General features: G+C 51.9%; 1 protein-coding gene across 2 annotated transcripts; it reads right to left on the minus strand.

Moving 5' to 3' along the window:
• Positions 1-7,626: 7,626 nt before the first annotated feature.
• Positions 7,627-15,754, minus strand: KAZALD1 (Kazal type serine peptidase inhibitor domain 1). 2 transcript variants are annotated; one of them, XM_009215197.4, is made up of 6 exons: positions 14,405-14,491; positions 13,670-13,794; positions 12,685-13,241; positions 11,336-11,496; positions 11,107-11,254; positions 7,627-10,915 (listed from the first exon to the last, which is right to left on the minus strand). In XM_009215197.4, exons 3-6 carry the CDS (start codon positions 13,187-13,189, stop codon positions 10,821-10,823), a joined length of 909 nt encoding a protein of 302 aa, XP_009213461.1. In that variant the 5' UTR covers positions 13,190-13,241; positions 13,670-13,794; positions 14,405-14,491; the 3' UTR covers positions 7,627-10,820. The 2 variants fall into 2 exon arrangements, with proteins under 2 accessions (XP_009213461.1, XP_003904188.1); XM_003904139.5 differs by having other exon boundaries at positions 13,670-15,754.
• Between the last annotated feature and the right edge of the window lie 8,623 nt (positions 15,755-24,377).

A 24,377-nucleotide genomic window follows, 5' to 3' on the forward strand; every position in this document is an offset into this window, starting at 1 on the left:
CGAGTCCCCTGCAGCTAAGTCGGCTTCTTTTTCTCTGTCTCCACCTCTCTAAGACTGGCTCTCTTCCCTCTGCCAGTGCCTCTTCTCCCCATTGGGAAGCCCTTTCCAGTGCTCACTTCCTATCTTGGTGCTCCACTTCCCAGCTCTGCTAGGCTTTTTCTTTTTCTTCTTTTAACAGGAATGCATAGAGTCAGCTTTTCTATTAGGGTACCCTAGCCCCTGCCTCCTTCCCAAACACAGCAAATTTTATAGACGATTGGAAGTCCAGGGATGCACACAGCACATGGGACAAGGAGACAGTGTGCACACGTGTGTGTGTGTGCGCACGTGTGTGTGAGAGAGAGAGAGCTTTTTGGTCTATGTATATGCTGCTAGTGGAGGGAGGGGTTCAGAATGTGTATGGGCTGGAGGAGGGCACAGCTGGCCCTAAACAAGTTTTCTCAGGTCATAGAAGATTGTAGATATCAGTATCAGCATTGTCTGTAGAGTTTGTCTCATCAGCAGCCCCCCTCCCCAATTTATAAGTGAGAAAGCTGAGGTCCAGAGAGGTTAAGTAACTTATCTTCCATCACACAGGTAGCTAGTGGTAGAACTAGAGTTAAAACCCAGGAATTCTGACTCATGGACAATACTGTGTTCACAACTCAGAGACCTTAGAGAAAAAGTCCTATATCTCAGACACCATAAAGATGACAAATGCCCAGGCAACAAGGCGAGACCCCCATCTCTACAAAAAAAAATTAAAAATAAAAAAATAACAAATATTTGGGGCTTGGTGGCATGTGCCTGTAGCCCCAGCTACTCAGGAGGCTGAGGCAGGAGGATCCCTTCAGCCCAGAAGTTCAAGGCTGCTGTGAGCTATAATCACACCACTGCATGCCAGCCTAGGAGACAGAGATCTTGTCTCAAAAAAATTAAATTAAATTAAATTAAATCTTAAAAGATGAGGCTGGGCGCAGTGGTGCATACCTGTAATCCCAGCACTTTGTGAGGTTGAGGCAGGTGGATCACATGAGATTGGGAGTTTGAGACCAGCCGGGCCAACATGTCTCTACTAAAATTACAAAAATTAGCTGGGTGTGATGGTGCACGCCTGTAATCTCAGCTACTCGGGAGGCTGAGGCACGAGAATCACTTGAATCTGGGAGGCAGAGGTTGCACTGAGCGGAGAAGGCAGCACTGCACTCCAGCCTGGGCTACAGGGAGAGACTCTGTCTCAAAAAAAAAAAAACAAAACCAAACAAGAAAACCGTAAAGATGATAGATTTGACTAACAACTTCTTTAAAGTGGTGGAAAAATCTAGAATCTTCTGGCCTTCAGCCTGCCCAGGGGACAGGCTGGGCCCTGTCTCTCTGTGTCCCCACCAGCCCCAGTGGTGACAGCAACCCCTCTCCTTTCCATCACCGCTGATTCTCTCCTGCCAGAATTCTCCTTGGCTGGGTGTTTCTTACCAACCCTTATTTCCCCCAGCTTCATCCAAGGACTCAGCCCAAGACGAATTTATCTTCCCCTTACCCAAGCTCTGATTCCAGCCACTGCCTAGGGGCTTGCTTGACTTTTTCGAGAGTCCTCTGTTTCCCAGCCCAAATCTGAAGTCCCCTTTGAGCCACAGCTCCTTGGCATTGGAGTCATTTGACTGCTTCAGGAATGACCCAAGACATCTTCCCCTTCATTGATTGGAAGAAAAATTGGTTCTTAACACAAGCTCTGTTCATTTGACAGCAACATGAAACGCCAATACAGGGCAGCCACCCCCTCTATCCCTGCCCAGCATGCTGTAAGGTCTGCGGGTCCCCTTGCAGAGCTCATACATGAAGATTGTCTTCCCCACCATGCTCTGCCCCCAACCCCCGCCAGGAGCCTCTGCTATGAGGGGACGGTGGTGAGTACGGCAGGCTTCTCTTATTGCTGGAATCGCCTCTCCCACCTGTCCACAGCTCCCCCAGGAAGAGGAGTGGAAAGAAGGGTGCGGAAAAGAGGTTGGCAGAGCAGTAAAATGTCAGGGCCTTTCCTCTCTGCTCCCTCTGGCGGCCCTGGAAGCGTCCCGCTTTCTCCCCTCGCCCCTCTCCCCATCTCCATCTCCTCCCTTTCCCTCTTTCTCCTCGGCAGACCCCGATGCAACCGCTGCAGAGGCAACGGCATTTGGGGGATGAGGCGGGAGAGCTTAATTATTGCTCCCTCGCCCCCCACGCCCCTCCCCACAAGATGTATCTGACTGTCAGAAGGGGTGACAGATGAAGACAAAGTACAGGTACGGAGCAAACCGGCCCTCCTTGTACCAGCCAGGGGTGGGGGTGGAGGGGGGCGCGCTACAGAAGTTTTAACCCCTCCAACGCTGGTTCACACGGCAGGGAGGGGCGTCGGGAGTCGGAGAAGCCGGAGTTAGAACCTGGGTCCTGATGAGAGCGGGCTGAACCCAGAAAACCTGTGGGGCCTCTTGCCTTGCCCCAGTGATCTGAGGTGGGGGGGCTAGGTTGCTGGGAGCGACTGTCCCAGAGGCTACAGAATAAAGGTCACAAGCAATCATTCAGAGAACTTTAGGGAACAGAGAAAGGGGCTCATGGAGTAGCCTAGGTCGACCTGGGGACTCAGGAACCCCAGTAAGAGGGAGCATTCCACCACTCTTTCACTTTTTCCATGACAATGCCCTCCTCACATGTCTGTCCCCAAGGCTGCTTGTCAGGGTGTGCCTGTGTATTTGAGAATGGGCGTCTGTGTAACTGTGTGTCTGAAACTGTGTGTACTTCTGATGGTGTAATGCAATAGGCTTGGAAGTACTGGACTGCATTGGGGTTGTGTGTGTGCGTGCATGCACGTGTGTGAACAGGTGCAAGCATACACACCCACGGGTGCTTGGAAAGTATCTAAGGGTACTGTGACGGTGCCTGTACTGTGAGCATAGTGTGCTGTGAGTGTGCATGAGAGAGAGTGCTTCTGTCTGTAAGTATGGCTGTGGTGAAGGAGTGTGTGTCAGGAGAATGTGGATGTGTGTGTGCAAATACTGAAGTGTCTGCATTTGGGACTGTACACATGTGTGCTAGAGTGAGAGATATGTGGACGTGGATTATGGTGTAAGTGTGAGCATGGTTGTGTGTGCACGCACGCTGTGTGCACACTGGGCTTGAGGCTGCAGCTTCTTCCTCTCACTGGCATCCCTCCCTTTCCTGACTCCCCTCTCTCCATAAGCAAACGAGGTGAAATAATTACTATTCCATTTAAACGCCCTATGTTCAAGCCAGAATGAAAACAAAGTGATTTAATAAAATTGTCTTTAAAAGGGAAAAGAGGAAAATAAATGTCTGCTCTCCTCCCCTCCCTGGCGTTCAGGGAGGCCCCAAGCCCTTCAAAGTTAATTAAAACAGGAACTAAAATCACAGAATCACTTCCCAATCCTTTTCCCATCACTCTCTCCCTTAAAGGTAAGGCAGCCCCAGAACCGCTGCCCTGTGCCTGGAGGGTTCCGCCTGTTCTAAGTTTTGACTTCCCCCAGGACCAGCCCTCACTCTCAGCAGGCACCTTGGCCTTCCTGCACCCGTGTCTGGGGTAGGCAGCTCCATCCCCACTTCCCTCCTCCCAAAGAGTCATTAAAGGCTTTGTCTGGTCATTTGAAGTCCTTGGTGGACACTGGTCCCCATCAGAAGCTTCCGGCCTTGCCTCCTCCCAGGACACAGCCGGCCCTCAGCCCCTGCTGCTCCCCCGCCCCAGGTCCCTTGAGCCTCCAGCTGCTCTGAGCTTTATCTGTCTTCACTGACCCCCTGGCCCAGTCCTCAGCTCCAGCCCAGCACAGTTCCGGCTGCTTCCGCCTGGTCTGTATCTGTTCCCCATCAGAGGCCCCATTGGAGCTCTAGCCCTTCATCAGCCCAGATAAAAGAGATGGATGGAGGTGACTTTGGGGGATGCCCCTCCTCAGAAGCCCAGAGGTAGAGCCCTGGGTTCTGACAAGGGCTCCCTGAGGAGGGCTAGGGGTGGGGGTGAAGACTGTTCAGCTCTCTGGAAGCCCAGTCCCTGCCCATCTCTATCCTGCCTCAGCCTTTCCCCTTTTCCTAAGGCCCAATTCCTAAGGCCTCCTCCAGGCAGGTGCCAAGACTGCAATCACCCCATTCTCCAACAAACCCACTTCAGCAGGAAGCTCTGCACTGGGCACCCAGCCCCCATCTCCATGCAGATCATCTGCCCCATAATAGTACTGCATAATAAAACTGACGTTTGTTGAGCACCTATTTTGTTACAGACACATTGCTTATAAGATCTCTAATCCTTGTCATAACCCCTATGGAGTAAATTTTATCACTATATTGCAGAAGAGGACACAGAATAAGGAAGGTTAAGAAACCTACCCAATATACGCACTTCAAAAGCAGTAGAACTGGCTGAGTGGGGTGGTGCATGACTGTACTCCCAGCTACTCAAGAAGCTGAGGAGGGAGGATTGATTGCTCCAGCTCAGGAGTTCAAGGGTGCAGTGAGCCATGATCGTGCCGTTTTAGTCTGGGCAACAAAGAGACACCCTGACTTAAAAAAAAATAATAAAAGAAAAGAAAAGAAAAAAAAGCAGTGGAACTGAGACTCAATCCCATACTGCAAAACCTCCTGTGCAAAGACCCACCATTACCCTTCAGAGATTACTCCCCCTAGAAACCCCCCACTACTGCCCCCAGAACTTAACCCCTCTGACACCAAGGAGTTAGGCCCAGGAGAACTGTGGGGCCTTCTCCAGCCCTACTCCAGCTCTTGGGGTGGGGGTAGCAGGAAGCAATTGTCCCTAGAGTCCTCAACCCTTATCCTGGGAGACTCCATTACTTCTCTCAAGCTGTCACCACTTCTCATAGAGACCCTGTCTTTTCTCCCAGGGGACTCCAGCCCTCATTTCAGTGAAGGTACTGAGTACTTCAAGGTTCTCCCCACTAAGAGAATGGGATGAGATTTGATTGTGGGGTAACTCTTGTCACCATAACTGGACTTTCATAACTGTCCACCCTGTCCAGAGAGCCTTCAGTTGCCCAAATGGCAGAGTAAATGTCAAAACCAAATCCAGACCAGGCACAGTGGCATGTGCCTATAGACCCAACTACTCGGGAGGCTGAGGCAGAAGGATCTCTTGAGCCCAGGACTTCAAGTCTAGTCTGGGCAACATAGCAAGACCCTGCCTCTAAAAGATAAATCAATCAGAAAAATAAATCCAGGCCAGGAACTAGCTTGCGTTTTTAGCAATCCCCCCCCACCCCAACCCCACTCCCTAACCAGCAAGGACACAGCCCAGGGATCTAAGGCCTCAACCCTGGGGGGAAAAAAGAGGCCCTGAAGAAAGGGGAAAAGGCAGTGAAGGGGCAGAAACCCTGGTAGTCCAGCAAGGGTGGGTGAGAAGGAAGGGGAGAGGTATGAGTATTACCATAGACCAAGGGTTGAAGTGGCACCTGGAGACTCCCAGACTTGACTGCATCTGGAAAGCATATAACAAAAGCAGGGAAAGGAAGAAATGATTCAGAAGCACCTTCCCACTTCAGTCCTAGAAATGTGTGTGTGTTGGTGGAATGGGTGGATATTCTATGACCCTTTGCAGGTCTATACCCCACCCTTGTTTGAACCCCTTGGGCCAAGCCCATACTGGAAGCTGGTAATGGCAGCTGGGTGGGAAATGACCCAGGTGGCTGGGACAAGGCTTCATGGGATGCTGGTATTGTGAACCCTGCCCCACCTCGCCCACCACTTAAGTGAGTCACCTAAGCCAGGCCAGGCCCTGGAGCCTTAGCTCTCCTCCTCTGCCCCGGCGCATCTGAGAGCCAGCTTGAGCAGACAGAGGGCTAAACTGGGGCCCAGCTTAGAGAGAGAGTTGGGGTGGAGGTGGGGAGGGAGGGATGACTCCCCCAAGATGGCTTCCAGGCTCCACCCCCAGACAGGTGTATCCCTGCCACCAGAGCCTCTATCTCTGCCCTGACCCCACCCCAACTCCATCTCCAATCCCAACCTCATTACTCACTTCCGCCCCCTTCTCTATCCTACCACCCCATCTCTCCCCAAGTGTCCTCAAACCACCTCCCATTATCCACAAGTGACTCCCAGAGCTCACTGCCTCCCAGAATTTATCCCTTCCGGTCTCTAAGTGCCCTCAGAGAACCTAGCCTCTTACCCCAGCCTCCCAGACCCCACTCCCACCCTTCCCCAGCACTGAGCAGAGGTAAGACTTGATGTGCACTAACAGTTCCTTACCACGCATGGACTTACACAGCTGTTCCCAGTTTAGAAAGAATTCAGTCAATCAGAAGGCTGAGGAAATAACCACCATGCATCCTAGGAGGCAACAGGCCTATGTTTCTAGCTTCTTTCCCTCTGCCCTCAGCTGCCTTCATGCTCAGAATAGAGCTCCAGGTGACAGGACCAGTGATTGTGAGCAAAAAACCAGGGAATCTCCAGGCCTACCAGAGTTTAAGCCTATCTACTCCTCGCACATACACATGTTAGACAGTATTATATGTGCGTGTGTGCATAATCCTGGAAATATAAATATACATAATTAACATAAGTATACATACACATCTTAGACTGGAATACAAGTTCCATGAGGGCAGGAACAATTTTCTTTTAAGGCTCTGTCACCCAGGCTGGAGTGGTGCAATCATAGCTCACTGGCAGCCTTGAACTCCTGACTCAAGCAATCCACCTGCCTCAGCTGCTAGAGTAGCTAGGATTACAGGTGTGTGCCATCACACCCAACAAATTTTTTTAAATGTTTTTTGTAGAGACGGGGCTTCACTGTGTTACTCAGGCTGATCTCGAACTCCTGGGCTCAAGCAATCCTCCTACTTCAGCCTCCCAAAGTGCTTGGGTTACAGGCAATATTTTTCCCTTGATGTAGCCCCAGTGCTGGTACATAACAAATATTTGTAGAAAGAATATGACACAGCCAGGCATCATGGCTCGTGCCTGTAATTCCCAGCTGCTCAGGAGGCTAAGACAGGAGGATCACTTGAGCCCAGGAGTTTGGGGCTGCAGTGACTATGAAAGTGCTACTGTCTTCCAGCCTGGGTGACAGAGCAAGATCCTGTCTCTTAAAAAAAAAGAAAGAAAGAAAGAAAGAATGAATGAATGATACATAATGGAATATATACTTGAAAATAAATGTCTATACATATACATATAACAATACACCCATATATACTTTTGCACACACATACATATATACAAAACCTACATGTAGGCCAGGCGTGGTGACTCACGCCTGTAATCCTAGCACTTTGGGAGGCCGAGGCGGGCAGATCATTGGAGATCAGGAGTTCGAGACCAGCCTGGCCAACATGGTGAAACCTCATGTCTACTAAAAATACAAAAAATTAGCTGAGCATGGTGATGCTCACCTGTAATCCCAGCTACTTGGGAGGCTGAGGCAGGAGAATCGCTCGAACCCGATTACAGTGAGCTGAGATAGCACAACTGCAATCCAGCCTGGGCGACAGAGTAAGACTCCATCTCAAAAAAAAAACTACATGTATAATATGCATCTAGATGTATACATGTATACATACAATGCACACATAACTACTATGGATATATTAGATTTTACATATAGATATCATATCAATATATGGTACACATACACGTGCACATTCACATACATTAAATGAATACAAATTGAAGCATCTACTTTTTTACTCAGATTTTTCCAGTTAAGTAAACTGTCTCGAGGCCCCTGGCCCAGGTCTGAGTGTCACTACCAGAATGATCCACCAGATGGCACTCCTTCGCCACTTCCTGTACTCCCAAGTTGCCAGAGATGTCGCCTCTTTCCGCTAAGGCACAAAACTTGCAGAGCCAGGTGTTCCCCAGGCGATTCCCCGCACGCCACCGCCCGCACCCTCCCCCCAGCCCCCACCATCGTGGTGAGCGTGTCCTCGGTCCCCAAGGTCTGCAGTCTTTGCCCTCTCTGAGTCGGGTTCATCTCTCGGGCTTCCAGGCTTCTTTTTCAGGGGCGCTCTCCGGCTTCGGGCTCAGTTCTGCCCAGTCCGTACATCGACCCCCCAGGTCACCAGAGCGCCAGGGGCTGGGCTTCTCCAGGACACCCTCGGTTATACCAACACGGCTGCGCAACCATTCTTTGGAGCCTTAGCGATGACGAGCAGCCAGGCGAAGCGGCTCTCCTCCTCACGACAGCCCGAGGAGGGGATCAAGGTCATTTTCAGACAGCCCCCTCTGGCTTCCGCTTCACACCCTGCCCTAGATGGAGGAGACAGGCATGCCCAGCTCGGCTCAGCTAAAAGCAAGAAGAAGAGCCCGGCTGAGACCTGGAAGCCTCGGCTTGGGAGGGGCTGGTCCGACGGACCCTTCCTGCCCCGGTTGGTCCGGACTCCAGATCTCTGGGTAGGAGCCAGAAGAAAGAGCATTCCAGGGATTTCAAGCGGACTATACTTAAAATCTCGGAGGTGGGGGAATGTAGGGTGTGACTGAGCCTCTCCCGCTTTCAGGCCTGGGCAACTCTGGGTAGGCGCTCCTGGAACCTCAGATCTCGGGTGTGAGCAACCTAGGACACGAAACCGGGGATGGCTTGGAAGCCCGTGGGGAGGCGAAACCGGGAGTTCTGGCAGCGGCTCAGCCTCCTCCTCCTCCTCCCTTCCCCTCCCCTCCCTTCCCCCGGGAGCAGCGGGAAATTATTTATTAAAACGCCGCCCGCGCTCTCATTTATTTGCGGTGAATAATCCTCGGCATCTCAGCACGTTTATTAAACCTTTCCCGTCCCCGCGCCCGCATTACTTTAATAATAAATCGCGTGTCACTTTCCAGCGACGTTATTAAAGCGGGTCCGCTGCAGCAGAGGCGGGGTGCGGGGAGGGAGGGGGCGGTGGACAACAGTTCTTCCATTCCAGGATGTGGGGCTTGAACCAGCAGGGCGGCGGAAGGGAAAACTGAGGCTGCTAGGGGGCTGCTCCTGAACACCTACAAAGTCGGCTAACGCGATCAAGGAGTACGGATTCCCCGGGACCTGCGTGACCCTCTCTGGTGGGATGGGCTTTTGGTGAGGAGCCTCTGCTCTGCAGGTGGACGCGGTAGGGGCTATGGGCCCGCAGAGGGCGCCTTGGAGCCCAGCTGGGCGAAGAACAAGCTAGGGGCGGATTTCCTGGCGGATGCTGGGACTCACACCCAAGTTCCCTCTTTCAGCGCCGAGTGGATTTTGGCCACGGTGCCGAACAGCACGCCCCACCCCCGCCTACCCCTCTGATTCTGCTTCTGTGGGCGCCCTGGAATCGGCTCCCAGTATCCAACCCGCTTGCGCTGTTGTGCGCGGCTCCTGGGGCCGCCCGGCTCCAGCCTGGGTTCGGCAATAAACACTGTCGCTGGCTTAAGGACCCGGGGCAAGGCAGCAGTAGATGGAGTCGTGCGTAGCCGCGGGAGGGGCGGCCAAGCAGGCCCTGGGGTTGGAGTTCCGGACCACGCCCCTCCCATGAGGCCAGGCTCCCTGCGTTGGGCCCCAGAGGACAAACTCTGACACTGAGCCAAGGGCAGGCCCTCCCGCAGTGGCGCCAGGATCTGGGTGGAGCGCTGGCGTGTAGGAGGCTGTCGCCATCCACACACAGTGTCTCGGCCTCGCTGACTTATGCTTTCATTCTCTCCGTCAATCATTAAATAAACATTGAGTCTCACCAGTGTCCCTGAGCTAGGTAAGGAGAATGAGGAAAGAGATTTGGGGACCCCAAGCCAGAGAGGACAGGTCACAATTGGGGCAGATAGGAAACAGGCTTACCATGGCTCTGGCTTCTGCAGGAAAAAGGTAGATTCCTATGGGAGCTGGGGAAGAGTATGGACCACACAGGTGACCAAACTTCTACCCTCCTCTCTCTATGCATTCATTTTGGGGGCCTACCCACATAGGCCTGATTCCCCATTCTGGCCTGGGAAAGGGTTTGGAGTAAGATGAGCACAGAAGCAGGTAATGTATACCAGCCCCAATGGAGGGCATACCGGGAAGATAACTTCCCTCCAACCAAATGGCTCCAGCCTCCCTCCCTCAAAGGCAGGATAGGCCCAAGTTCAAACCTTCTCTCTGTACATCTGGCAGGCATGTGCTTAGAGAGCAGGCCCTGCAGCTTCTAGAAGCCAGAGTTCTGTTAGTGTGGGAGGCCTCCCAGGGATATTCAGTTTTCATGTGCACATCCGCATAAACTGTCTGTGCATCTGTCTGTGCATCATTAGAAATCTTTATTGGTGCCTAGCCCTGTGCTAGGTTTTGTCCAGTACAGAGCGGTATAAGATCTGGAGCTGGCCTCACCCATCTCTCTGCACTGAACTAAGCCACGCTCTGCTGTGCTCTCTCTTGTGCAAAAGAGGGCAGACAGCAAAGGGGACTTGCAGTCAGTAGGTGCAACTGGGGCTTAGGAGAGAGGGAAAAGTTCTGGAAGATGAGTTTGGGGAAAGGGCAAACAAGCTAGGTAAACGTTGGGGACCAGGAAATAGCAAGAACCAGGGCCTGGGAGGAAGGGCAGTTAGAAGTGTGGCGGAGCAGGGCTGGATGAAGTGGAGAATCCTGGTGCCTGCACCTCCGTGTCTGCTCTGGCCCCCATCCCAGCCTGGGGAACAACCTGTTGAAGGTCCTACTGGCCAGGGCATCTCCTGCATGGGCCCCTTTATACCCCACTGGTCTTGGTCTCAGCCTCTCTCCCTAACCTCCTCCAGCTTTTGTCTCTCCCCTACCACCCTGCTACCTTGGAGTTAAATAGGCCTCCCATGATCATCCCCATGAAAGCAGTCCATGAAGGGACTCTGCTCCCCTTTCCAGGTCTTTTCAAGAGCAGGGATGAACACTATAGCTGCTTACCCACCCCCATGGGCCAGAGCTAGTAGTAATCATCAATCTCTTGACTCTCAGTTTCCTCCTCAGGAACCAGGTTTAGTGATCGCAGCTGGGGGATGCCTGTAGAATTCAGCTGGTCTGCAAACACACGTGGGCAAAGGAGAGAAAACAGGAGAGAGGGGCTGTCAGTACCAACATAGCCCAGTCTGCGGAAGGCTATGCTTGTGTATGCACCCACATGCACACAGACACATGGACTGTTTCTTACATATTCACAGCTGGAATCCAGCACCATCCCTCCAACCCCCAGAGCTCAGGGATCCCCTTACCAGGTGTGAGCACTGTCAAGCTAGCAGGGGCCTCCACCTGACCCAGCGCATTGCGGGCAAGGCAGCGGTAGGTGCCCTCATCGCTGGGACGCACAGCCTGGATCTGCAGCCAGCCAGTCACCTCAAACCTCTGGGGTCCACCCCTAAACTGGAGCCAGGCAAGGAATCAGCGAGGTCCTTCTGGAGGGCCCTGGGCAGCCTGAGGGAAGCCTCTCCCACCGGTCTCTACCTGCACGGAGATGTGGGGGTCATCCCCTGGCAGCTGGATGTCCAAGCCATCCTTCCTCCACTCGATGGAGGCCATGGGGTAGGCAAACACCTCACAGCCAAAGATCACATCCTGCCCTGTCACATTCCAAGTGTCATATGGATGTGATACGATCTGGGGCCCTGGGGGTGAAGGTGGGAGGTCTGAGAATAGCATGGCCCAGCAAAGGCATCCAGTCTGGCAAACACATGATACACAAATTTTTGTGGACATGCTTGTGGCAGAACACAATATATGCTGAGGTAAATACATATCCATAAACACACCATGACACACACAGGTACACACAGATGTGGATGCTGGTACACACAAGGGTACCACGCAGACGTGGAGATAGATATACATGCACATGTGCACATAGGACCTCATGCAGACTCAGTGCACAAACAAGCACACACACCTACACTGTAGCTTGGCAGCCACTCTGTCCCCAACTGCTCTCCTGTCCTCATTCCACCCTCCCCAGCCTTTCCCGCAGTGCCTATAACTAAAACCTTCCAGATACCCGTTCCCCTTTTCTAAACAGGCCCAGTTCCCAAAGGCGGAAAAGCAGCCGTTCCCTACACAGCGGGACCCCCTGGGGGAGTCCCGCGGCAAGGCGGAGAACCTGAAGCTGGACTTGTGCAACAGGCAGGAGGCCTGCAGGAGTGCAGGAAATTGCTGGGATCCCCGCGGGGTGTTTGTTTTCTGACTGCCCCAGCCGAGCCAGACACAGAGCAGGGGCTCAGGAAGTGAAAGTTACTAAAGCTGCCAAGGAAAGCTAGAAGCCTGAATGGCCCCCAGTCCCCGGGGATAGAGAGAGAACTAGCTGAGCTTCCTGCTCCTCTTCACTAATCCCTAAACGCAGAAGAAAGGAGAGAGGTGGGGAGACTGAGTGAACAGACTGCTCTAAGAATCTGCCCAAATGAAACGTGATTGCATCTCACAGGAACCCGTTTTGCTGCCTGGACTCCACTGGTCTGGGAAAAGTGTGTGTGGACGAGGGGTTCTGAGCAAACCATAGGCTATGTGCCCGCGCCCTCAGAGGACCTGTCTCTCCCTGCCAGGCAGCTCTGGAGCTTTCACATGGTTCAGCGCATGCAGCTTGCTGACGAAGCCTGGGACCCTCACTCCACTCCACTCCCCCACCCCCACCTTCAGGTGGCAGCTTCTATGGACCAGTAGCGAGAGCAGGGTTTTATACTGGACTCGAGGCCTCTATGGCCTTATCTATTTTGATCTGTTGGCCAGAGACCAACGCCGTCAGGGGTCGGGGAGCAGTGCCTTTAGGAAACCTAAGTGCTGGGGTGGGGGCCCCGGGCCGTGCGTACCCGATTCGCAGGGCCCCGGGTGTGCCACAGTGAGGTTGGCAGCGGGCCGAGCGCGGGCCGCCTCCTGCAGGCGGCAGATCTGGGCGTAGGTGTGACCGTCGGACCCACAGAGCGGGCTCTGCGAGCGACAGGCACACAGCGGTTCTGGCACCTCTCCGCGGCTCAGGTCGCCGCCTGTGTCCAGCCGGCACTCAAGCTGCTCGCCGCAGTGCCCGTAGAAGTGAGCACTGGGGTCCAGGTCGCAGAGCTGGCCCTCGAGGTTGGCGCATTCCCAGCAGCAGCCGCACGCGTCGCGCACCCAGCCCGCCAGGCAACCCCGCGGCGCGGCGCACTCTTCTGGCCGGCAGGGAGCGCAGCCCTCGCCCTCCGCTAGCAGCCGCAGCCAGCCGCGCCGCAGGTAATCTGGGCCTGACGACGGCCTTGCGCCGGTCGGGAGCGGCGTCCGCACCATCAGCAGTAGCAGGAGCACAGACAGCGCCAAGGCAGCTGCGGGCGGCGGCGGCATGGTTAGCGGGAAGCTCTGCGAGCACTCGCGGCATCAGCGCGTTCGTGGCACCCTGCCAGGAAGGGAAGCCAGGTCAGGAGGTCAGAAACGGGACCTGTGCCGAAAGACCAACCTCACTGCTTCTTGTACCAAAGCAGGACGCTAGCATCGCCCCCTCCCCTGCTACCAAGTAGACTCCCCCAACACATTAGGCCTAGTGACCCTCTAGGGATTATCCAGTTATGGCAGTTAGCAATCAGTTGGGCTGTTCTCGGGGGTGGCTGGGAGGGAAGAAAGGTGAGGAAGGGGTGATAAGGATCAAGCGCACGCACACCCACCACGAGCACCACTTCCGTGCACCATCCAACTCCGATCCCTGGCCCCTGAGCATCCTTGCCCAAAGAGAATGGACGGCTCCAGAAGTAAGAAGCTGTTAATGGGGGGTGGAAACAGCGGGAGCTGATGCCCCCTTACTTATGGCCTGGGGCACAGAGTGCTCACCTAGTGTCCGGGACTAGGCCCTTCGCAGCAGCCGTGATTCGAGTCCGCAAGAAAAGGTTATGGAAATAAAGCAGGGGCGCAGTCAGCCGGGCCCGCCAGCCACCTCTGCTCCGGCCTGAGGACTTCTGAGAGAGCCCACGGACTTGGATTCAGAAAACAGCTCCTCCGCCCCCTCTCTCCGCCCCTCGATTTAGCGCACCCGCCTTCCCACTGGTTCTAAGGCTGCCAATTTTATGTAGCCACACGGGACCCTCCCGGGTCATTTCCCCCAGCCTGGCCCAAAGTCACAGTGCGAGCAGAGGAGCCGTAACCAGACACCGAGGCTAGGAGAGAGGAAGGGGGTGAGGACCAGAGGCGGGGAGTGGGGGTAGGAGTTTGGCTGGGAAGCTCAAAGTGTTGGCTGAACGGCTAGGCCCTGTCCCATCTGCCTTTACAGTCCCTGGCGTCGGCGAGGGCAGCTGCATAAGGGGGAAGCGGCAGGAGCTCTGCTGCCAAGTCATTTTACGTCGATGTCGGGGCGCCCCTGGAGGGCAGGACCAACCAACTTCGCCTCCCCGCAGCCCAGGGCTGGTTCCTGGGAGCGACTGCAGGCTTGCCCACCCAGCTCCCCCACCGAGGCGCTGACAGACTGGGCGCCTACATCTGCCTTCCCTCATCTGGCCTCCTCCTTCCTCCCCACATCCGGCAGGTGCTGCAACCCGCGGGTGAGCCGGGTGATTCGGGGTCGGAGCTAACCAGCGGCCGCAGGGAGAGGCGGGCTGGGCCTCCCAGGCGGGCGTCCCTCGGGTCGGGATTACAGGTTACGGTTGCGAGGCTGGCAGGGCCGGAGGCACTCGGCCTCGCGGCCGCCACCACTGCCACCGTGGCACTTTGGGCCGGGGGCGGGGAGGAGAGCATTCCTGGGGGCCCGCCAGCCAAACCCGGGTGGCGCAGGCCCCTCCCCGGACGGCCCCAAGCGGCTCAGAGAAGCCGCAGCGCAGTCCAGCTCGCTGGGGGCGGGGGACAGAAATCGGCGGCCGGCGAGGGGGCGGCACTTAGCCAGGCTCCGCCCACAAGGCCTGGCCGTGGTGCCCGCCCGCCTGCGCGGGATCGACTCCGCATGCGCACTGGAGCCCTGGAATCCAACCGGCACTCTCCTTTCGGAGAGCGCCCTTGAGTTGGGCCAACCCCATTAATTCTGGGGCTCTCGAGCCACGTAGGCGCCATCCCTGGCGAGAGGGGTTCTGAGGAGGGGGGCAAGGGCAGACACTCTCTCCTGGTCTCAAATTCGAAAGAGGGACTAGAAGGGAACTTCACGCGTGGCCTCGCAACTGTCGCGAGAATCAGAACAGGAACTCTACGAACCGAGAACACTAAGAGCCCGCGGATTTTAAACAGGAAAAAGAAAGGGCGGAGCCAGCTCTGGCGGATAGTTGTGAGTAATCCCTGGTCCTTGGCCTAAGTGTCGACCTGAGGCAGAAGGGGAACTGTCAGAGAGCTGCCGGAAACCGTGAAAAAGACCAGAGACAGGGACTTGTGGGGCTGACGAATGGAGTCAACCAAGGAGAGGTCTCTGGCTCTAACAAAACACCTTGGGGACGGAGCTCCTTGTCCGGGATACAGAGCAGAAACAAGTCCGGGATCTCTTAATGAATTGCTGCCGGCTTCTAAGGCCTGGAGCTGATATTTCAACAACAAACTCCACAGACCTGGAAACTCTTCACTTATCCCACTATTGTAGACAGTTGCTTACTTTCAGTCTTTCCTATGCTCTAAGCTTCTGGTAGTAGGAATCGTGCCTAACTCACTACTGTATCTCGTGAACCTAGCCCCGAGCCAGGTGGCACGGCAAATTCTTGGTAAATATTTGTGGATTAAATGTGAAAGACTGCCTGAGTGTGTAACCTGGATTTTCTGAGTCGCTGATGGAGAACAGTAGATAGACGGGGAACCAGCGCCCTCTGGTGGACTTGTGGTTAGTGACGAGAACATCCTGGAACCGTGCATCCAGGTAGGCACAAAGATAGTAAAAGGGGATCCGCTGTTATTAAGTAGAGATTTTGTTCCTGTAAAACCCTACATACCGTAAAAATACTTTTAGAAGAGAGTTTTTTGAATAGGACACAACTTGAGAGTTTAGATACATTCCCCGATCCTCAGCATCCCATACTTCATCCGTCAAGGTCCCAAAACTTTCGGTAACACCTATGCGCATCGTAAATAGTAAAGAGATAGCAAATGATTTTGCGTATTTATACTTTGAAAACGTTTACTCGGTTTTGTGCAAAACGGGCCAAAGGGAAGGGATTCTCTAGCCTAGATGATGTGAATACTGCTAGGGAGAGGAGCCAGGTGGCAGCATCCTTTGCATTTAATGAGGGAGACTAGATCCAGATGGGCAGGGTGACGTTGAAATTTGTTGAATAATAGATGGTCCCGCCTCTTTTTTCCCCTTTTCCTGCAGACGCTTGTACTGAAGAAGGAAGGAGGTATAGAATGTAGTTTTCTTTCCACCATGAAACCCTGTGTTCACAAGATTATCATATGTTCACTTTCAGTCACTGACACATGAAATAACTGCAATATAATGACAGAATGATGAGCCGGAGTGTGGTGGTGCACATCTGTACTCCCAGCTATTTGGGAGGCTGAGGCAATAGGATCCCTTGAGCTCAAGGGTTCGAGAGACCATGTCTTTTTAAAAATACAATTTTAGGGCCGGGCGCGGTGGCTCAAGCCTGTAATCCCAGCACTTTGGGAGGCCGAGACGGGCGGATCACAAGGTCAGGAGATCGAGACCATCCTGGCGAACACGGTGAAACCCCGTCTCTACTAAAAAATACAAAAAACTAGCCGGGCGAGGTGGCGGGCGCCTGTTGTCCCAGCTACTCGGGAGGCTGAGGCAGGAGAATGGCGTAAACCCGGGAGGCGGAGCTTGCAGTGAGCTGAGATCTGGCCACTGCACTCCAGCCCGGGCGACAGAGCAAGACTTCGTCTCAAAAATAATAATAATAATAATAATAATACAATTTTAGGGCCAGGCATGGTGGCTCACACCTCTTAATTCCAGCACTTTGGGAGGCAGAGGCAGGCAGATCACCTGAGGTCAGGAGCTGGAGACCAGCTTGGCTGATATGGTGAAACCCCTGTCTCTACTAAAAATACAAAAATTAGCCGGGCGTGGTGGTGCATGCCTGTAATCCCAGCTACTCAGGAGGCTGAGGCAGGAGAATCGCTTGAACCTGGGTGGCAGAGGTTGCAGTGAGCCCAGATCATGCCACTGTACTCCAGCCTGGGCGACAGAACAAGACCACCTCTAAAAAAAAAAAAAAAAGAAAGAAAAAATAGAATTTTAAAAATAAAAGAGTGAAGAGGGCCCTGTACAGATGAACAATAGAAGATGAAACAAGGCATACAGAGTCATTGTTTAATTTGGTTAAAAAAAAAAAAAAAAAAGAAATTACTTCAAAGGACCCACATATTTTAACGTGTCATTTCATGAACCCTGTTTTGACACAGCTGGTGAAAATAGTAGAGTTGCAACTTTGAGGAAGAAGCAGGAGTGAAATAAATGGTCCATGTTGACCTATTAGAGACCGATACAGAGAAATTGTGCTTCCTGTGAATATTAGAATAGGTTGAGTCGGGAAAAAAAAAAGGCTAAACATAGATAATTAAAATGGAATACCTTGTAGCTGCCAACTATGACAAATAGGTAAACTCAAAATAACGTATGTAGGAAACAAAGTGACAAGTACATGTGGAAAAATAAGGTTAAGAGAAAAGAAGAAGTATATAGATACTGATCACAACTGTATGTATATTTATCATCTATATCATCAATAAACACCCTAAGAGAATTTGGAATAAGGCTAACGGTTGAGTGTAATACTCACTACTCCTTTATTTTGTAAGTTATTTTTCCTTTTTTTTTTTTTTTGAGACAGAGTCTAGCTTTGTCGCCCAGGCTGGAGTGCAGTGGCACAGTCTCAGCTCACTGCAACCTCGGCCTCCCAGGTTCAAGTGATTCTCCTGCCTCAGCCTCCTGAGTAGCCACCCGGCTTATTTATTTATTTATTTATTTATTTTTAAGTAGAGACAGGGTTTTGCCATGTTGGCCAGGCTGGTCTTAAACTCCTGACCTCAAGTGATCTGCTCACCTTGGCTTCCTGGTAGAGGCTATTTTTATAGGTAAAATAGAATGTCAAGATAAATGTAGTAAAGCTGGGACGGCTGGGTAAAAAGATTGGCTGGGCATGGTGGTTCATGCCTGTAATCCCAGCACTTTGGGAGACCAAGGTGGGCGGATCACCTGAGGTCAGGAGTTTGAGACCAGCCTGGCCAACATGGGGAGCCCCATCTCTACTAAAAATACAAAAATTAGCTGGGTATGGTGGTGCATGCCTATAATCCCAGCTACTTGGGAGGCTGAAACAGTAGAATGGCTTGAACCCAGGAGGCGGAGTTGCAGTGAGCTGAGATCGTGCCACTACACGCCAACCTGGGTGACAGAGCAAAACTCCATCTAAAAAAAAACAACAAGAAAAGAAAAAAGGAAAATGTAATTCAGCTACAAGTAATGTTACAAAATGAAGACTGGAATAGCCGGGAACTGGCTCTCTGGAATACCTAGGCATTAAGGCAAGTTAAATAAGCTTCAGGACATCTAGAAGCAATCAGGCCTCAGTCTACCTTCCTATATCTCAAAAGGCAATCCCTCTCCCCAACACCCACCTTCAGTATCCCATTGACCCTTGAGATGGTGATTATAGCTCCATCCAACCTGATGACTTGGCCAAATGTTCTATTGATAAACTTAGAAAATATGCTTAAATCATTCTACATGTAGATTCTTTCTACATTTCTTTTTCTTTCTTCTTTTTTTTTTTTTTTTTGAGACAGAGTTTCACTCTTGTTGCCCAGGCTGGAGTGCAATGGCACAATCTCGGCTCACTGCAACCTCCACTTTCTGTGTTCAAGCGATTCTCCTGCCTCAGCCTCCCATGTAGCTGGGATTATAGGCGTGCACCACCACGCTAGGCTAATTTTGTATGTTTAGCAGAGACAGTGTTTCACCATGTTGGTCAGGCTGCTCTTGAACTGACCTCAAGTGATCCACCCACCTCGGTCTCGCAAAGTGCTGGGATTACAGGTGTGAGCCACCGCGCCCGGCCCTTTCTACATTTCTTGTTCTCATTTTGTTTTTAACTTAATTTCATTATGAAGTATAACAGACAAGCAGAAAAGTGCACAAAGTAGACATATGGTTAAATTAATTATTACTGAATGAACACTTATGTGATCATCATCCAGGTCAAGAAACAGAATGTTGCCAACACTCACAGAAGCCCCCATCATGCCCCCTCCACAATAATTTCCCTCCTCTTCTCCCTAGATAACCTTTTTGTTTGTTTGGTTGGTTGGTTGGTTCGTTTGTTTTTGTTGAGACATGGTCTTTCTCTGTTGCCCAGGCTAGAGTGCAGTGGCGTGATCATAGTTTGCTGCAGTCTCAAACTCCTGGGCTCAAAGGATCCTTCCACCTCAGCCTCCCAAGTAACTGGGACTACAGGCACACCACCACACCTGGCTAATTTTTTTATTTTTATTTTTGCAGAGACAAGGTCTTACTATGTTATCCAGGCTGGTGTGGAACTCCTGACCTCAAGCAGGCCTCCCACCTCAGCCTCCCAAATTGCTGGGATTATAGATGTAAACCACTGTGCCTGACCAATAACCACCTTTAACTCTATACTTTAATTTTACCTGGTTTTGAAATTTATATAAATTGGGACATGCCTAGGATCGGAATTACTGCTTCATGTGATATGCATATTCAACATTAGTAGATTTTCTTTTCCTTCCTTCCTTCCTTCCTTTCCTTCCTTTCTTTTCTTTCCTTTCTTTTCTTTCTTCTTCCCTTCCCCCTTCCTCCTTTCCTTTCCTTCCCCCTTCCTTCCCCCTTCCTTCCCCCTTCCTTTCCCTTCCTTTCCCTTCCTTTCCCTCCCCTCCCCTCCCCCTCCCCTTCCCCTTCCCCTCCCCTTCCCCTCCCCTTCCCCTCTCTTTCTTTTTCTTTTTCTTTTTTGTTTTTTGAGACAGAGTCTCACTCTGTCTCCCAGGCTGGAGTACAGTGATGTGACTGGAGTACAAACCCCATAGCAGATGTAGTCAGTGCCTCACTCGTATACCCTTGGCTCACACCAAAGGTTACCTGCAGATAGTTCCTTTACGATCCGGTGGGTCTGTCTGTCTGAGGGAGTTCTTTAGCCCCTAGAGTGAGCTCAGCTGACGTACAGGGCAGGCTGGAAATGCCATGGAGGTAACAACTCGGTATCAAACCACATCCAGTGAGGAAAAACACTGGAGCACAGATAATCCTGTTCCTTTCCCTTCAGTGGGGTAATTTTGAGGTGTGTTCTCCACGGTTTTGCAGAAGGCTTAGAGAGACTTGAGTCACAGTTGCCCTCAGTGGTAACCTGCTCATTAATGCATCCTTTATTTGGTTTTCGTCCCGTCTCTGACTTCCCTTCTCCCTCACTGTGTTTTCTGGGATAAACTCCCAAATAAACTACTTGTACCCAAATCCTTGCCTCGGGATCTGCTTTCTGGGAAACCAAAACCTAAGACAACCCCTGTAGAGGGAGGAGGCCATCTTCCTGAGTGCCCCATCAAGACCATAGGGACCAGGGAGAAATCTTAGACCCCAGCACCACATTGTGACAATATCTTTGCTCACATCCCATTTTATTTCCTTCCTTTTTGTTTTTTTCTTTTTGAAATAGAGTCTTTTTCTTTGGCCATGACTAGTCTCGAACTCGTGACCTCAGGTGATCTGCCTGCCTCGGCCTTCCAAAGTGCTGGGATTACAGGCATGAGCCACCGCACCCAGCCTGGATATCCCACTTTCAACCTTTTCTCTTGAGAAATAACAGAGTCTAGTGTTGGCTTCTGTGGAGTGTTGGGACTCCCCACAGCTGACCAGTTCACTGAAACTAAGGAAGAACCTGACAAATGTATGCTCAGAACTCCAAGCAAGAAACAGTGGGGGCTTTCTCAGGGCTGATGGGAAATAAAAAGGACTAATTAGCTAGGAACTACTTGGCTTTTAAGCAGCCAAACCACATGGAGAATCTCAGGTCCCAGTGGAGAATCTCAGGTCCCAGTGGAGCATCAGTATATGATTCATAGAATGCTGTGCATGTTTAAAAGTTCATAAGCATTACATGTCAACATACTCAGCCTACCAAAATCCAGAACTTTTTGTGCCTTTTCTATCATTTTCCCCAAGGGTAAGGTACAAGAAGAGAGGTAGCAAAATGTGGCAATCAAATCACAGGACCAGGAGCAGTGGCTCATGCCTGTAATCCTAGTGCTTTGGGAGGCCAAGGCAAGAGGATCACTTGAGGCCAGGTGCCTTGGGAACATAAGGATACCCTGCCTCTACCCCCTCCCCAAATAGCTTAGCATGGTAGCATGCACCTATAGTCACAGCTACTTGGGAGGCTGAGATGGGAGGATCGCTTGAGCCCAGGAGTTCAAGGCTGCAGTGAACCACAATTGTGCCACTGCACTCCAACCTGGGTGACAAAGCAAGACCCCATCTCCAAAAACAAAACAAAACAAAAAAGCGGCAATCAGGAGAACTTCCCAATAAACCTGCTGGATCTGTTCCCCAGTGTGGGGGATACACGTGGGAAATTTGTTGAGTAGAATCATATAGAAGTTGATGAACTAAAAAAGTGTGTACAATTTTGGGGCTCTAAATTGGGGGTTAAGATCCCCTGGGTCCTGGGATTTTTTGACTTGCTGTCACACTCCCCTCAACAACTCTTTTTTTTTCTTTTTTTGAAAGGATCTTTCTCCATCTCCCAGACTGGAGTGCAGTGGCACAATTAGAGCTCACTGCAGCCTTGACCTTCTGGGCTTAAGCAATCCTCGTGCCTCAGCCTCCTAAGTAGCTGGGACCACAGCCACTTGTCACCACACCTAGCTACTTTTAAAAAATTATTTGTAGAAACGAAGTCTTGCTGTATTGCTCAGGCTGAACTCAAACTCCTGGGCTCAGGTAATCCTCCCACCTCAGCCTCCCAAAGTGCTGGGATTACCAGGGCATGCCACCACACCTGGCCTAACATTTTTGTTTTGTTTGGAGACGGAGTTTCACTTTGTCACCCAGGCTGGAGTGCAGTGGCACCATCTTAGCTCAGGGCAACCTTCACCTCCCATGTTTGAGCAAATCTCATGCCTCAGTCTCCTGAGTAGTTGGGATTACAGGTGCACACCACCATGCCCAGCTAATTTTTTGTGTTTTAGTAGAGACAGGGTTTCACCATGTTGCCCAGGCTGGTCTCAAACTCCTAAGCTCAGGCAGTCTGCCCGCCTCAGCCTCCCGAAGTGCAAGGAGTACAGGCATGAGTCACTGTGCCTGGCCTGGCCTAACATTTTTGAAAGTGTGGATGTATCACAAGAGACAAAGCTGCTGTGACCCAGGTCTTATGCTTCTGGAGCTACCAAGTGCAAACAATGGCCCAGCCACTAGGCACTCTCTGTGACGGGCAACATGTATGGTAGGTGGCAGCTAGAGGCCCCACAGTCTAGGAAGGGCCTCCTAGAAGTTTTTATTTTGACTTAGAATCGAGGCTTTCAGTCTCAGCTTTGTCAGCAGCTGAGACCCATCTGAACCAAGGTTTCTTCTGAGAAACAAGGGTAAATTTGGACTTCAGGCATGTCATATTTGGCATGGTGTTTTTAAGTTTTTACTCGAACATTGAGACATTTTATATAAAAGTCCAGAATTTGGGGCCAGAATTGTCAGGCCAGGATGTTCAGAGAGGCTTTGAGAACCCCCAGCTGCTCCTAGTGCTAGGATAAAGAGGTGGGAGGGGTAAGGTAAGAAAAGCCAGAGCTGATATCCAAGCTGCTGATGCTGCCAGATTGTTTTGAAAACAAAAACAAGCAGTGGGGAATCTGGTCTACCCAGCAACAATTGAAGGAGAGTACTGGCTGCTGCTTTAAATAGGACTGGCCCTCTCCAGCTCAACACAATCCCAACCTAGTGTGCTTCCCTCATTTAAGATTCCTGACTGCTCTTGTAGCCTTTGAGTTCATGTTCCTTGAACTAGATGGTTCCTTCAGCTCTAACATGCAATAATAATAACAAGCCAGGCACGGTGGCTCATGCTTATAATCTCTGCACTTTGGGAGGCCGAGGTGGGAGGATCTTTTGAGCCCAAGAGTTCAAGATCAGCCTTGGAAACATAGTGAAACCCCCATCTCTACAAAAAGTAAAAAATTAGCTGGCTGTGGTGGCACATACCTGTAGTCCCAGCTACTAGGGAGGCTAAGGATGGAGGATGATCACTTGAGCCCAGGAGTTGAGGCTGCAGTGAGCTATGATGGTGCCACTACACTCCAGCCTGGGTGACAGAGCGAGACCCTGTGTCAAAATAATTATAATAATGATGATAACGACAACAATAATAGCTATCATTTATCAGTGCGACAGGCCCTATGGCAAACAATTTACGTATGTTAACTTGTTTCAGACTTACAAAACCGTGTTGGGTAGGATTATTAGAAGAGAAAGCTGAGTTTCAGACCTGTAGGAAAGTTTGCGCAGTGTCACTGACCAGTAAGCAACAGAGCTAAGACTTGAACCTGGCTGGAGCTGCCTAGGTCCAAGGCATGATTCTAACATCACACTATCCTGCCACTTTTAGTGTATCTTTGTCAGCCTAACTTCATTGCAGCTGGAGCCAGAACAGCAGAAAGTATTTTATAAATGTAAACACCCCATATTCAGGGGCCAAGCTGTGGAAATGCAGGCGAATGTGTGCCCAGATGGCAGGAGATCAGGAGGTAGGGAGATGATGGGGAAATCGCAGGTCACAGCATCTGGGCACCTGAGGCCAAAGTGCTTCAGGGTTGGCCTCAAGAGAAGACAAGAAAGATGAGGTGGGGGGAGGAGAGGGGAAGCCAGGATGTTTGAGAGTCCTTGGGGAGAACCTCCAGGTGTTCCTCCTGCTGAGACAGGCGGGTGGGAAGTGAGAGAAGCGAGCGCTGATGACTGAGCTGCTGGGGTTGGCAGACACCTAACTGACTCGGTGGTTGGAGCGGGGGAGTGAGGCTAATGGGAATCAGGAGGCTCTCTGAGCCCCAGGGCCTAGTCCTCCTCATTCTTGCTCCCCTCTCCTTGCCTCAGTGGTCTGTGGCGACCAGCCAGGTTCCTTTGCAGGAAACAGCCCAGCAACCTTACAGGGGAAAAATTGAGTCCTGCTTAGGTACAGAAACACAGCAACTTACCTAAGGTCTTGGGGCACCCGCCCGGGGCAGTGCATCGAGTTGGGACGTGAGAAGAGGAAAGGGCTTGTCCAGAGGCGCGTGGTTACACAGCCCATAAGGTTGGGGGTGGCCCGAACCTGAAGCGGAGCCTTGGCCAGCATCCTGCAACCAAAGCCTGAAGCGCCCCCCGGTGGGGACCGAGAGCGCTGCAGGCAGGTGGCGGCGCGGGTCAGGCGGGCGGAGGGAGCTCCCGCTACGTGGAGAACGAGGTGCGCCCCCTTCCCACCTGCGCGAGGGCACCCTGCCCGGGGGAGGAAAGGCGGGAGTCCGAGGCGGGTCGGATTCCCAGCCAGCTCCCTCCTCACAGGAGGCGGCCCATTATCCGGCGTCGTTAAAGAGCAATTAGATGGAAATTAAGCCGAGAACAAGTATTGATTATCTCATTAAGGCC

This window comes from Papio anubis, chromosome 11, assembly GCF_008728515.1.
Source record: "Papio anubis isolate 15944 chromosome 11, Panubis1.0, whole genome shotgun sequence".
Lineage (NCBI taxonomy): Eukaryota > Metazoa > Chordata > Mammalia > Primates > Cercopithecidae > Papio > Papio anubis.

Bases quoted from the DNA above. Each gene is read 5' to 3' on its own strand.
- KAZALD1 (XM_003904139.5), bottom strand. From the start codon at position 13,189: ATGCCGCCGCCGCCCGCAGCTGCCTTGGCGCTGTCTGTGCTCCTGCTA. The intron at 11,497-12,684 runs GTACGCACGGCC...CTTCACCCCCAG, and splicing joins CCCGGGGCCCTGCGAATCGG to GGCCCCAGATCGTATCACAT. The intron at 11,255-11,335 runs GTAGAGACCGGT...GCCTGGCTCCAG, and splicing joins ACCCCCACATCTCCGTGCAG to TTTAGGGGTGGACCCCAGAG.